The 14,865-nt window shown below is 46.1% G+C and overlaps 1 protein-coding gene across 1 annotated transcript; it reads left to right on the forward strand.

Moving 5' to 3' along the window:
* Positions 1-2,291: 2,291 nt before the first annotated feature.
* NKPD1 (NTPase KAP family P-loop domain containing 1) lies at positions 2,292-13,988 on the forward strand. Its single transcript, XM_028742395.2, has 3 exons — positions 2,292-2,884; positions 9,952-10,083; positions 11,212-13,988. Exons 1-3 carry the CDS (start codon positions 2,764-2,766, stop codon positions 12,939-12,941), a joined length of 1,983 nt encoding a protein of 660 aa, XP_028598228.2. The 5' UTR covers positions 2,292-2,763; the 3' UTR covers positions 12,942-13,988.
* The last annotated feature ends 877 nt before the right edge of the window (positions 13,989-14,865 follow it).

The following is a 14,865-nucleotide window of genomic DNA, read 5'->3' on the forward strand; positions in this document are numbered from 1 at the left end:
TGCACTAAAAAAAATATATTAATAATAATAATAATAATAATAATAATAATAATAATAATAATAAAAGCCCTAATGAAAACTCATCAACGTTTTAGTGGGAATTTCTACTAATATACACATTTTACCAGATATACACTTAAATAAAAGCAACTTCCTCATATATAATGCATTTCTGCACATCACTTTAACATATATATGAGCCAAAACTGAGAGGCAGCTTTTCCAGCTCCAGCCCCCCTCTTGCACAGCTCCCATTCATTTCAGCGGGAACTTCTCAATGGACTGTGACGCGCAAGTCGGTGTTAGAATCGCGACAGCAGAGATCATTCTGCATGTAATTTAAGGGTTAATTCCCTCAACTAGCCGGGGGGGGCAGGAGGAGCTGTTGCTTAGCAACCAGTCAAAGTGGCATCATCTTTGTTGCAGTAGCACAGGCTCGGATTGGCTGTGTAGTTCTGAGGGAGATTTAGCTCCGCGTGCTTTGTTGAATGTCTCACTGCTTTGTACAAGGTCTAATGTAAGGAAAACAAAACCTCTCTGTCCTTTTACACCGGTGTTTTCTGTTTGTTTTCCAGTTCCCTCAGTAAAGTGTTATCAGGACTTCTTTTCTCTCTGGACCCCGCCTGCGTTATCTAAGTGACTTTGCTAACCGCCCGCGCTGCCTTTTCCCCAATCTGCCAGCGCCGCTCTTAATGACACCCAGTATTCCTTGCCTTAGCCAGAGGCAGCCCTCCTATAACTTAAGACCCCGGGATCCTTCTCCAGACGTTTGGAAAGGCCTCGCTGCCTTGAGAGATCTCAGAGCCTTTGCTCCTTTCTGCATCCTATCCGTTCCTTCTCTTCGTCACAAAATAGAGCACCAAAAAAACCCCAGATCTCTGCAAAGCTCCGCAGGACTCCAAGGCCTGGGAACGAAGCCCATCCTAGGAAGATTTGGGGAAAAGAGAATTCCAGAAGTTTCCAGACTTGTCCATAACTTAGGCCAGGTTTCGGCTAACTTTGCCACATGCAATTCACGCCTTACACTATCAAATGTTTGCCCAGAGTCCAGGTACATCACGTCTTCTCAACCAATTTTTTTTTGAGGGTGGTGGGGTACGGCAAAGCAATAGGAGAATCGTGACAAGCTTTTCTTCCCATGTTTGCTTTTAAACCATGTTCTCAAAATGTCATTACGGGAGGTGTGGGTGGTACTTGATTTCTAAAAGGGGAAATTCCAGGCCTTAATTCTAAGCATGTTTTTGGGAGTGGGACCAGTGGCAGTTGTTGAAGGGTGAGAGAAAGGCTCTCTGTACATGCACTTTATTTATTATCTATTATAGACCATTAATTGAAACATATCTCATTAAATGGGGCTAAAATGGAATGGATGTGGCCTAAAGTCTGGTAGTACCTGGGAGAGTGATGGCTGCTTATATGGCTGGGTCGGATTCTGTCAGGCTCTTCTTGTTAAGTTTATATGTATAAGTTCCAATTGTTCCAATATTGTTAAGTTCCAATGTCTTGGTTCAAACCAAACTATCACAGATGCCATTGTGGCTCGGCTCCTCACCCAACTCAACTCCCTTCTGTCCCCAAGTCCTTCTCAAAGGGCCAGTATTTTTGAAATCCAAAGAAGAGTTGAGAGTAGCTATTTTGAAGAAAGGACGACCACCCACGGCAGTCTCCCTCAAAAAGGACATTGCATTTGCCATTTGCCATTTGCCAAAAGCTCTCTTCCTCTCAGACTTCATCTTTTCTGTTGAAAGTCTCTCGATATTCACCAGCGGTTTGGCTGATAGTTCTAATCCTGGGCCAGATTTCCTTTAGTCTCGCTCGGCCTTTTGAGTTGGCGACTCCAGGCGGGTTCTTGTCCTTGGGGGACTGGATTTGGGCCCCGGGGTGTCTAGTTGCCGATTCTCTCCTTTAACGGGTTTGAATTTTTGCAAGCGGAGCATAATATAACCAGAGAAACTCCCAAGGCACTCCGCCGCCCCCCCTCCAGTAAAAAGGAGATGAAAGCAGGCAGCAAATGACATTCAACAAATACTTTGCTTGCTTTCCGTAATACATCGTCTCTCCTAAATGCACCAGCCTTTTTTCAACATAGTGTTTAAAAAGAAAAAGGCTCTCTCTAGTTGATAGGAGAGCAGGGTTGTGTGGCCTTCCTTGACTCAGCCCTCCTCCGTCACATTCCCACCTCTTCAATAACCAGTCACCAACCACTTAATGCGCTGCTGAGCCATTATCTTTCTCAGGTGACTGAGATACTTGTCTTGCTAATTTGTTTTGTTGGTATGCGAAGGCAGATTTCAGGATGCGTTCCAACTTTTTGCCACGCCTGCTGGATATTTCGTTCCGCTCGGTTTTTAACCTTGGGTAGACTGAGGAAACGCGTGCCGTCGTTTCTGTTTCGTCGGCTGTACCTGCCCGGACAGGCACATCGCCGCATTGCTTCCTTTGGGCTTTTTGACAATTCCACCACCCCCCAAAAAAACCCCAAAATCTGGTGGGGAAGAGGGAGAGAATTCCAGCCGCAGCGGGACACTGACACAACTGCCTGAAATACAGTTTTGGAAAAGAAGTTTAGCTGCCTAAGGCAACTACTGAGACCGGTCTCTTTCTCTCTTTCAGGGTCCCAACTATCTAGGGACTCTGGTGAGTTTGCCTCCTGCAGCTCTACCACCTCCACTTCCACCTCCTGCTCCTGCTCCAGCTCCAGCTTCACCTCCGGCTCCTGCTCCAGCTCTAGATCTAGCTCTTGCTCCAGCTCCCACTCCACCGATGAGCTGCTGCAACGACGAGATCACGAGGTTGCATCGCTGCGAAGATCACCATGACGGAGGCTGCCCATGCTCTGGCGAGGACTCGCATTGCTCGAACGCGGAATGCCACAGCCGGAAAGGTAAGCCCTTTCCTGACTCACGGCAGCTGGGTTTGGGTTTAGTATGGGAGAGCGGGTCAGGTCATTCCGTTTATTTATTGTTGCGTTCGTACCCCGCCTGCCCTCCAAGGAACGTGTTGAGCTCAGGTGCCCGTGGTTCTCCCTTGCCCGGGTTTATTATCACAACGACCCTGTGAGGTAGGTTCGGCTGAGAGGAGGTGACTGGCCCAAGGCCACTCAGTCAGCTTCGTGGCGGAGAAGGGGTTTCAAACTAGATACCCCAAGTTTAAATGCCGTTGGCTCCCCATTAAAACGTGTGTTAAAAGAAACAATATTCCATATTTTTCGCTGTATAAGACGCACCAGACCATAAGACGCACCTAGTTTTTGGAGGAGGAAAACAAGGGGAAAAAATATTCTGAATCCCAGAAGCCAGAACAGCAAGAGGGATCGCTGCGCAGTGAAAGCAGCAATTCCTCTTGCTGTTCTGGCTTCTGGGATAGCTGCGCAGCCTGCATTCGTTCCATAAGACGCACACACATTTCCCCTTACTTTTTAGGAGGGAAAAAGTGAGTCTTATAGAGCAAAAAATATGGTACTCTAAAAATTGGAATGGTAGGAATTGTTTTTGAATTTCATCTTCCAATTGTTAAATCTGAGCATCAACAGGACTTCTGTTCTTCGTGTTTTGGAACAAAACGCGTATCTCTTTACCACTTTCTTCGGATCCCCAACAATAGTTTTCTTAAACAGAAACTGAAAAAAGTTGTTTATACAGTAGGCTTCCCACTCACCACCTGAATTAAAAAATAATAATAATTCTCAGAAGGTTAACTGCCAATTAAAACTTTTGTTTTGTTGCAGCGAACAATTCCTGTAAGTAGGAAGTTAATTAGTGCTTACCTCCGAAACATATTTGAATAGTTATTTCATTAATTAGCATAATACGTCAAGCCTTCAGTTGCTTAACAACTTCTCCTTCTTTTTCAAATACTTTGCAACAAGCATTAGGGCTGCCATTCAGAATTGCTAGATTTTGCTTCCTGATGTGGCGCTTCAGGTTATGTCAGAAACAAACTCAGGAATAAGTTACTGAATCCAACTGCCATCGTTATAACAGCTCAACAATTCTCTTTGCAGATTTCCTAAGAACACTTTTTCTATCTTAATTACTTTACACCTTCAACAATTCCCCATCACATAAGGAAAAAGTCCTTGCATCTAGCATGGATGCGATACCCTTGGGAGTAATATCTTTTAAGGAATATTAATAAAGCAGCCCCATTTTTATAAATTTAATGCCATGCTTGCACTTAAAACTCTTGTTCTTAGATCTATTTCTTTTTATATTTATTTTCACAAGATCCTCGGTAATAATTTTTTTTTCAAAAAAAAGAGAAGCCCTTCATCATTTGAATTCATAGCTGTAATTACTGTATTCATTTGTGAGCCACTTCCTGATCAGTTAGCCCCTGCTTTGAAGCCTATACCTCAAATCCCTAATGTGAAAGAAAGGTTGATGTTCCTGTACTTGAATTTTGCATTATTTCTGCTTGATTTAAACAACAACACCAGAAACTGAAGCCCAGTTCTGACACCGTCATGGGTTATGCTACTTCAGACTACGGATAGGGGCACATATAAATAAATTCACTACATCCTTGCACAAAAAACCTAGCCTAAGCTTCCCCTGACATTCTAATTTTGTGTGTGGAGGGAATTATTGCTATGGAAGAGCATTCAGCAGTGTGAATCTTTTCCTGCAGTTTAGAATGGTACAGTCCAGACTCCATACACAGACTTGACTTTAGCCAGTTCTTATGCACTAAAGTTCCTATTTTTTTGAGAAAAAACAGCCTCCAACTGGAAAAAACGCAGGAGGAAATTGGTGATTGTGGAGCATTGCATTTTATTTTGACAACAGCCCTGTGAGGTATGTTAGGCTGAGGTGTGGTGCGTGGCCTGAGGCCACCAGTGGGAATCGTGACTGGATGAGGGGAAGGATTTGAACTCAAGATCTCTCCTGTCAAAGTCCAGCACTCTGTTAATTTAGGGTCTGTCTTAATACATGCCTTAGGGACGCGGGTGGCGCTGTGGGTAAAAGCCTCAGCGCCTAGGGCTTGCCGATCGAAAGGTTGGCGGTTCGAATCCCCGCGGCGGGGTGCGCTCCCGTTGTTCGGTCCCAGCGCCTGCCAACCTAGCAGTTCGAAAGCACCCCCGGGTGCAAGTAGATAAATAGGGACCGCTTACTAGCGGGAAGGTAAACGGCGTTCCGTGTGCGGCTCTGGCTCGCCAGAGCAGTGATGTCACGCTGGCCACGTGACCCGGAAGTGTCTCCGGACAGTGCTGGCCCCCGGCCTCTTGAGTGAGATGGGCGCACAACCCTAGAGTCTGTCAAGACTGGCCCGTACGGGCAGGGGTACCTTTACCTTTACCTTAATACATGCCTTGGCCTGAAAGAACATGGGACAGCCGCTTTGTTGAAGTTAAGCAGTTTTGGGTCTGGATGGAAAGCCTTCCTTGCTATCTTATTATTTTCATCATGAAAGTGAGACAGAATATATTGGTGTTTTCTACCTGTTTGGAGCGGTAGCTCTTTTTCTGAGGGGAGTCGCTGTTACTTTTTGCATGCCTGTTTGCAGAGCATTAAGGAAATTCTGGAATGTAGGTCACACCTGAATAGTAGCAATGTAATTTATGTGTTTTAAACCATTACAGCGGGTGGCGTGTGCAGAAGGAAGGCCTGGATGTTACAGGAACACCCAGGGGAGGAAATGCTGTTGTGCTTCTTGGCATTCGGTGGACAAGAGACGCATTTCACTCCCGCCAGGGCATTCCCTGTTGACGGAGGCTTTACTACCCACTGCCAACCCTCAAGTATGCAAAAATAGGCTTGGATGCACGTGAACTATTGCTCTTGGGCGGTTCATAAAAAAACTTTTTTTAAAAAAATGCCTGCTCCAAAGGTCTTATCTTACTACCCTAGGGATTATATAGCTATATCTGAAATTTCATACTGTACTTAACTGGTCTTCTAGTTGTTGTTGTTGTTTAGTCGTTTAGTCGTGTCCGACTCTTCGTGACCCCATGGACCAGAGCACGCCAGGCACCTCTGTCCTCCACTACCTCCCGCATTACCTCCTCCAAACTGCGGGAGGTCTTCTAGAGTTCATCATTATTTTCACTCCAGACAAATTCAATTCCTTTTGCAACATTTTGCATGAAGCGAGTTTTACCTTGATGTCGCTTGAGCAAGCAATGTGCAATGAGCAGGATGCTTCATTTTTGGTAAACGAGGAGTCAGACTGTAAAAGGATTGTTGCTGCAACAGCCACTGCTGGCCAATATACTGGACTTAACTGGTCCTCTAGCGTTCATCATTATTTTCACTCCAGACATATCTGAAATTTCATGCATATCAGTTAATATCTTGACCCTCCTCCACGAAAATAGCTGTTTACTTGGCCGTTTTCCTACGTCGTGAAGGCTGAAATTTCAATTCAGTGGAGCAGGGTCAAGATATTAACTGATATGCATGAAATTTCAGATATAGCTATATAACCCCTAGTGTAGTAAGATAAGACCTTTGGAGCAGGCATTTTCAAAAATATATACATTTATGAACCGCCCTACTATTGCTCTGTGGTACAGCAGGTTACTTTATGTACCGAAAGCCCCAGGTATGACCCCCAGGTAGAACTGGAAAAGATTCCTGCCTGAAACCTCAGGAAGTGGGCTGCTGATCAGCACAGATAATTCTAAGCTAGATGCAGCCAAGCTAGTGGCAAACGTATTGCACTGATATAGTCATTTGGACAGCCCTGGACCTCTATGTACACTACTCAGGCTTGCAGCCCAAGGGGGTCACTGCTGTGTTGCTAATGCATTTCACCCCTAGAGGTGCACTCCATTTACTCTCAAGACAGACAGGTGCCAACCAGATGGGCCAATGGGATTCCCTAGTAATAAGGCACATCCCTGTGCTCTTCTAATAGAGAATACCTGTGCAGCGTCAAAAGCCTACGTGGCTGGGTGGACATGGGAAGTGTTGCCGGACAGGATTTCCCAGACGCCCTGCGAGCCTTCTCTTGTCCCTGAACGTCCTCATGATTAACAGGGCCAAGTGGGAGATGCAACATGAGCAATGCACTACACCCTCTTGTGGCATAGGAATATCTGGAAATGATGCCAAGCAGCCGGAAATTCCAGAGCCAATTCCGTTGTAAGGCGGAAACGCGGGAGATTTAGGAGCCTGTCGCCACGTTTCTGTCATTGGAACGTATCTGTGCCATCCCTGAGTCAAAATAATATTAGGGTGCTTTTGTTCTTTAAAAATGTTTAGGGGTACATGGACAAGAGTACAGAGAGCATGCATTACCTCATGATGGTGAAAAAGAGTAATTTTCCTACTCATCTTGAAATACTGCCCCTCAGGGAGGCCAAACTTTCATCAGTAAAACACCACACATCCACATTCCACACTGCTTCACACATTAAACGCTCGCTTCTGTCTGAGAATCAGGAAACGCCATTAAGGGAAATGAGGCCACCATTGGGGGTAGCAACAGAACTGACGATTCACCGTGCTAGAGAAGAAACTAACATATATATTTTTTTAAAGTTTCTTCTCCTGTTAGATTCACAAAATGTTTAGGGGTATGTGTACCCCTGCGTCCCCCCCCAGAAAAAAAGTACTGGGGCTATGCGCCGCAAATGCCAAAAATTGTAATGAGAAGCAAAAATAAAACAAAAGAAGCTATACTCTATTTTAGTATATTTATATTTAGTGTATTTTAGTATATCTAAGTTTTTAAATATATAAAGTTTTAATATTTACTTTTAGCAGAAGTGGATTTGCTGCAGTAAGGTGACAGAGTACTTTACTTGCACAAACCTAAATTTCTGATATGCACTTGAATCCCGTCTGCAAAGTACTCACGGTCTGGAGGCAATATTCATCCTGGTCCTGAATTTTGAACCAGGAATTGTCTAACCACATGTATCCCTTGCTCACAAACCTCACAAACTCCACCCATCAGTAAAGGTAAAGGGAACCCCTGACCATTAGGTCCAGTCGCGGACGACTCTGGGGTTGCGGCGCTCATCTCGCTTTATTGGCTGAGGGAGCCGGCATACAGCTTCCGGGTCATGTGGCCAGCATGACTAAGCCGCTTCTGGCGAACCAGAGCAGCGCACGGAAACGCCGTTTACCTTCCCGCCGGAGTGGTACCTATTTATCTACTTGCACTTTGACGTGCTTTCGAAGTGCTAGGTCGGCAGGAGCAGGGACCGAGCAACGGGAGTTCGCCGAACTCCACCCATCGGTACACAACCTAATTATGGTGGAGAAGAAATCTCTAAGCGTCTCTAACAATTAAGGGACTTTAAAGCTCACCTCAGCTTCCTGTTCAGTCACTGCATAGGCAAATAAAAAGACTTATAAAAAGCGCTTACAGTTGCCATTAATTCCACTGAATAATTATCTAAGTTTCCAAGACAGTGATGAGGATTCTTTTTTATGAGTCCTGTAAAAATGGTTCCTCCATGCTGATTTGTGGGCCCAGGAAACAGGTGTGGATGGAATAGGGGCTATCCAGCATTCCCAATACAACTTCATTTACCCTTCTCTTTCATCTTTGTATTTTAATAAAACATTCCAGTAACCTAACTACCGCGCTTGCTCTCACTTAGCCATTAGGGTCCTACCTCCTTTAGTCGGAGGGCCTGGGGCTGGCTAAATGGGGAACACAAAAGCTGTTATGCACGTAGCCTTAATCATAAGAGTGCAACTGGCATTTTACTGAACTGAGAGTCAAATAAGAAACTGAAAGTAAAAGTGCAAAGTAGGTTACAATTTAAAGGAACAGTATTAGGGAGCAGTGTTTGTCCATTTTTCTGCAATATCCCCTTAACCATGACATTAGCAATAAGCTTTGCAAGAGAAGAGTTGCCAGACGAAACCTTGCAGGACTCAGTGTTTGAAATTAGCCAGGCGCCAGGAGCATTTTGCACCTAGCTTTCAACCACTTGCAACCAAGCAAAGATGTCTGGGTGCCAGGAATGATGGTGCCTGACATCTTTACTGATCTGGCCTGTTTTCACACACTAATACCCCAATTTGCAGAATTCTATCCATTATATTTCATCTGCACAATCAGAATGAATTTCTCGAACCAAAATGCTTTTTCTGTGCAGCCTGAGCAGGAACAGTCACTTTTAAGCAAAGGGGGTCAGAAAAGGCCAATATATATGTGGACTATCCCTGGATCAAGTGACTTTTATTCTTTAAAGTTCTCAGAGTTCTTAACCGAGCTCAAGGTTGTCATCTGAACTAGTGATAGTCAATCCATCAAATGGCAACTAGATATTCTGTTCTGGTGACGGTAACTTTGGTTTAAGGAGACATTTGGCACCTACCTTATATATCTGAGTTTCTAACACTGCAGAAACTGCTTTGGAAGGGGGCACTTTTCATCCCCGCCTTTTCTAGAACTGCAGGCTTTCCTGTTCCCACAGCTACCATTAAAACATTCTGCCCACTTCCAAGCAGTCTCTATTCTCAGTGGGGATTCAGTTACATACTGGCAAACTCGTGATGCACGGTTAAAATTGATTTGCTACTCTTGTGCAACAAACCTGCTTCCCTCTTCACCACACCCAAAATCTAACTTTTTGTGCTAAGGAAAGAGCCGACAAAATGCACTGGGAAGTGTAGGGTCACAACTGTTTCACACAACATCACCTAATGGTCTTCAGCTGGTCTGATCCAAGGTGGGTTGCAACAGGAGCATTAACCACCATGCAAAATATATGGTAAAAAAAATTAAGAAATGGGTCCCCAAAGGCATGTCTGGCTTAAAAGTGGGTCCGAAAGGTTTGGCGATACCTGATCTAACCTCTCCGAAAACAGAACAGAACGACTGCTCAATAAACAGCCAACATTGTCTGACCTCCCTGCAAACTTTGTGCAACCCCATCAGGACGAACGCCAACAGCCAGGTCATCTGAAAGCCACCCCAGATATCTCCTGCTGTCATATCTATGCTGGTCCACGGTTTACGAATGCTGTATTCTTTTCCTCTCCTCAGATATCCTGACGGAAGATGACATTTACTGCTGCTCCCTTTCCAAGACACTGTGCCACACCTCCACGCCCGTCACAGTGGGCTTCTACTCCCCCTGCGGAAACCGCCTGCATTCGCTGCTCGATCATATTGGAAGTAAGTCCCAGGCATCAACTGGGTGGAAGGGGTGGGGGAGGAATCCAAGTTTTTCTTGGGTATTCAGTAATAATAGGGAGGGAAACCCTGCCCCCGTGTCTCCTAACATGGATTTTTGCCATAAACAGGCCTTTTTCTCTAGCCTGTCCATTCAATCAGGATTTTGTTATTTAAGAGACAAGCACAAATGTACAGTGGTACCTCGGGTTACATACACTTCAGGTTACATACACTTCAGATCATAGACTCCGCTAACCCAGAAATAGTACCTCGAGTTAAGAACTTTGCTTCAGGATGAGAACAGAAATTGTGCTCTGGCGGCGCAGCAGCAGCAGGAGGCCCCATTAGCTAAAGTGGTGCTTCAGGTTAAGAACAGACCTCCGGAACAAATTAAGTACTTAACCCGAGGTACCACTGTATTGCTCGTTTGCCAATCAGGCTGTCTCACACGCAAAGACAATAAAAGTAAAATATGTACATGCATAATGCATCAAGCCACACTAAAATACAGATTAAAAATTATACAATTACAACTGGCTTACATGTATTAACATAATATTAACATCTAAAGTGGCATGTAAGTGTTTTCCACTTCCCTCAAGCCAATTTTACAAATTGCAGACTCCTAAGTGCTGCGTAGTAATCTGCTTCGGCCAACTCAAAGAGAACTTTTGCTTGACGGGGGAAGTTAAGCAGATTCTTCCTGCAGTGCTCTCCCCGGCAATAAGGGGCTCAATTTAACGGATCTCGGATCTAAATTTAAGGGGCATTCTGATAAAAAAGGCTACCAGGTTCTCTGCCTTCAGGCATGTACAAAAGAGTGATGATGAGTGAAGGTGTAGAATCATAAAGTTGTAGAGTTGGAAGGGAGCCTGTAACCATCTAGTCCCACTCCCTGAAATGCAGGAATCACAGGTAAAGAATCCCTGAAAAATGGCCATCCAGCCCGTTAAAAAACCTTCAGTGAAGTCCACCACCTTCCAAGGGAGTCCGTTCCACTGTTGAGCAGCTCTCACAGCCAGAAAGTCGGAATCTCCTTTCTACGTTGAAGGGAGGAGGGATAGTAGCTGGTCCCTACATCCCATCCCACTTCTGAAAGGCTAATGCCTTTTTGTTCCACTTTGGCAGAATGCATGCACAAGGAAACCATCCGGAGAGAAGAAAACGAGTACAGGAGGACACATGAGAGGCCCCGGATACCGGAAGGATGGAACTACCTGACCCTCCTATGGTACTTGGTGTTCTATGAGCCAGTCATCACGGAGGTTCATCTCAGGAGGAAGAACATTGACTTCATGTTCATAAGATTCAGCGCCTGGGAATACGCCGGCAGTGACAAGCTGTGGGCTGGGCTGGTCACCACCTTGTGCGACCGCATCCGCCACCAATTCGGGCCTCTGCCTCTGAGCTTCTACCATGTGGTGGGGAGCAAGCCCCACTTTGCCTCTGGGTTCAGCCAGCAGGAGTGGAGGCTCAAAAAGAAAGCCTCCTTTGCTGCCGGAGGGTTCCTGACCATCTTGCTCGCTGGCATTGGCCTGGCCACAACCGCGTACCTTGTGCCAGGGCTGAGGGACGGCACTGTCTTGAAGATCCTTGCTGCCTCCTTGGCCAGCGTTACCGGTTCGGGGGCCTTGGTGGCCATTGCTCCGGTGATTAAGCACCTGATCATCAGCCAGAAGAAGAAGATCGAGAGCATGACCAGCAATGAGAAATTCACCAGCCACCTGGGCTTCATGAGCGCTGTGAAGAGAGAGATTGCACTCCTCACCAACTTCGTGTATTACATGGAGATCTTTGAGAGGCGGCGGCTGAGGATTGTCTTTGAGATCACCAACTTGGACATGTGCTACCCAGAACGAGTCATCGGGGTCCTGAACGCCATCAACACTCTGCTTTCAGACACCAACGCCCCGTTCATCTTCATCTTGGTGGTGGACCCTTGCGTCATCGTCTCTTGCTTGGAGGAAGCCAGCTGCATGAAGGGCATGGCGGACAACGGCTACCTCTACCTCAACCGCACGGTGACGCTGCCTTTCTCCATCCCGGAAATTGGCCAGAGGGCAAAGCTAAGGTTTCTGCACGAGGCCTTCCAGAGCCGGGAGGACTTGATGTACAACATCATCACGAGAAACGTGGAGCAGGGGATCAAAAGATCCAAAGGGAAGGATAGGGCCTTGGGAGACATGGAAGCGTCGGCAGAGATGGACCAGCAACAGATCGACGCTCAGGCCGTGCAGTACATCCACGAGGCTTTCCACTGCTTGCACGACGAATTCGATTCCCTTTACAGGTACATCCCAGACAGTATTGTCCAGATGAAGAGAATCGTCAACACCATCCCCATCACTATCCGGCTTATGGCCCAGCAGCATGTCTTGAGACATGCCATCTGCCCCCGGTCGGTGGCGGCCTGGGTCGTCATGGCCAACCAATGGCCTTGCCGCTTGAGCTGGATACTGCAGTGCATGGAGGACAGGCGGCAGTGCCACACGGTGGGCGAGGACGGTGAGGAAACCATGTGGCACGTCTTCGCGGAGAACTGCAAGGAGCTCTTCTCCCATCATACGGTGCTAAACAACATCATGGCGTTGGACAACGACCCCGAACTCTTCGAGAACTTCTTGTGGCACGATTTCCCTTTCACCGTGAAGGAAGGGGAGAAGTACGTGAGGTACACGGTCAACTTGGACCACTCCATAAGGTATCGGATGGGGCAGCTGCGGTCCCTGGCTTCCCTGGAAAGGGACTACCTCAAAGAATTAGCTTCTCTGGAAAAGGACAAAGATAAGGAGAAAGAAGCAGCTTCCTTGGAAAAGGAGGAGGGCAGAGAAGCAGCCAATTCAGGCAGGATGGTGTAAGGCGGAGGGTTTCCAGGGGTCTGTTGGAAGGTTATCAAACGTTCTGTAATAAGGTATGACCAGTTATGGTGGACAAGCTATTTGAGAGACGATTTTGCCTGTGTTGCCCATTTATCCCTTTGGTGTGGATCAGTGAATGAGTGTTGGCTGGTGTTCCCAGGGTGGGGTTTCCCAAACTGTGAGCTCCACCCAGGTGGTTCCACGGTGTGTCAGTGGATTTCTGGCACAGCCGTCACATTTTCAACTGTACCTTTTATTTATTCCTTTGTGATTTATTGCACTGCAATTTGAATTCTGTGAAACGCGGCTATGACACAACAAAATACGGTAGGTAAGAAATTAAAGGGAGCAATAAAAATGCAATTAGAAAAAAAAACTGGACCACAGCTGCTGAAACGGCAGAAAAACCAGTCAGTGCCCCCACCCCAGCAATTCGCTGACTTCAATGCAGGGCGATGGGGGAGGCATAAACATCCCAGAATCCTCTGGGAAAGGCACTGGGTATTGTGGCAGACAAGTTTATGGTGGGAAGTGTTTCTTGATGTCTGGGAAGTTTGAAAGCCAATTTACCATCAGCTGAGGAACGCACAGCAATCTGCAGCGGGAGACGGGATTAGGAGAGACTTTGGGCGTTCCCACACGTGACGCTAAATGGGCCACATTTGGAATTCCTTCTGTTCTTTTTGCGAAACTTAATGGAAGCTGTGAATACAGGAACGAATGTGAAGAGAAGGGAAATGAGTGCTGCTGTAGCCAATGAAGGATTTAGATTTGCGAAACAAGCTGGTTGAATTATTTAAGGTGTTTAAATAAGTTTTGTTTGTGGAGGGGGGAGAATATGGATGCTGAGTGACATCTACAGCAGGGCTGTGTGTATCTCACAAATGGAAAAAACAGCAGCTCTGTCTGGCAAGGGCTCCAATTCTCTCTCTCTCTCCCCCTCACCCCCTCATTCTTGGGCTTTCTGCCTTCTGCCATATCAGTCCCTTTGGACACTGCTGGCAGGTAGGGAAGGGGTCAAACCAGTCTTATTTCTTGTCCATGCCACTTTTGTACTGATTCTGTGATGACTCTGCATTCATCTTCTTTAAATAAAAAAATAAACCTGTGCAAGAATTTGCATTTAAATATGAAGTTTTGAATGTATTTTCTCTCAAAGCACACATTTCTACTGATTTGATACTTCTTCTTTTTTGAGCTAACAAGTGCACCAGAACATTCAGGAAGTTTAAAAAAAACTAGCGGATAATCTAGTTCAAATCTGCACATTAGTCCAAGCAGTGAGAATCAGGTCAGGTAATCTGCAAAGACTGAATTCCTTAAGCAGCAGCAGCAGCATGCATTGTGATATATCAACCCCTATTTTATTCAGGTTCCAGCATTGCTTTGCTTTGCTGTAGAGTTTCGGTTTTTAAAAGGCAGGGAAGCACACAGCCCTGCGCTGTGTGTGTAAAATTTAAAAATGATCACCTTATACCCAGTTAGAGAGCCAAGCCTGCAATCCATTGAAGTCAATGGGGCTTCTGAGCAGACATGTATAGGATTTTGCTGCCCGTTACATTTGTTGGAATTTCAACAGCCTTTGCTAACCTGGCTCCCTTACAGATGTTTTAGACTACAACATCTGGAGGGGGTTAGGTTGGAGAAGTCTGGTCGAGAATGAAGGAGAGAAGGAGTCGGGCAGGCTTATGGATTTAAGGCTCAGCCTGCTCTCCCAAGCAACGCCTCAGCAAACCTTGGGGAAGAACCCCAGCTCAGTTGCTCAGAGCACCTGCTTGGCATGCAGAAGGGCCCCGATTCAATCCATGGCATCTCCCGGTAGGGCAAGGAGAGCCTGTCTGTCTGAAACCCTGGACAGAGCAGTTGCCCATCAGCACAGATAATACGCAGCTAGACAGAGCAATGGTCTGACTCAGGAAAAGGC

Source organism: Podarcis muralis, chromosome 7 (genome assembly GCF_964188315.1).
Source record: "Podarcis muralis chromosome 7, rPodMur119.hap1.1, whole genome shotgun sequence".
Taxonomy (NCBI): Eukaryota; Metazoa; Chordata; class Lepidosauria; order Squamata; family Lacertidae; genus Podarcis; species Podarcis muralis.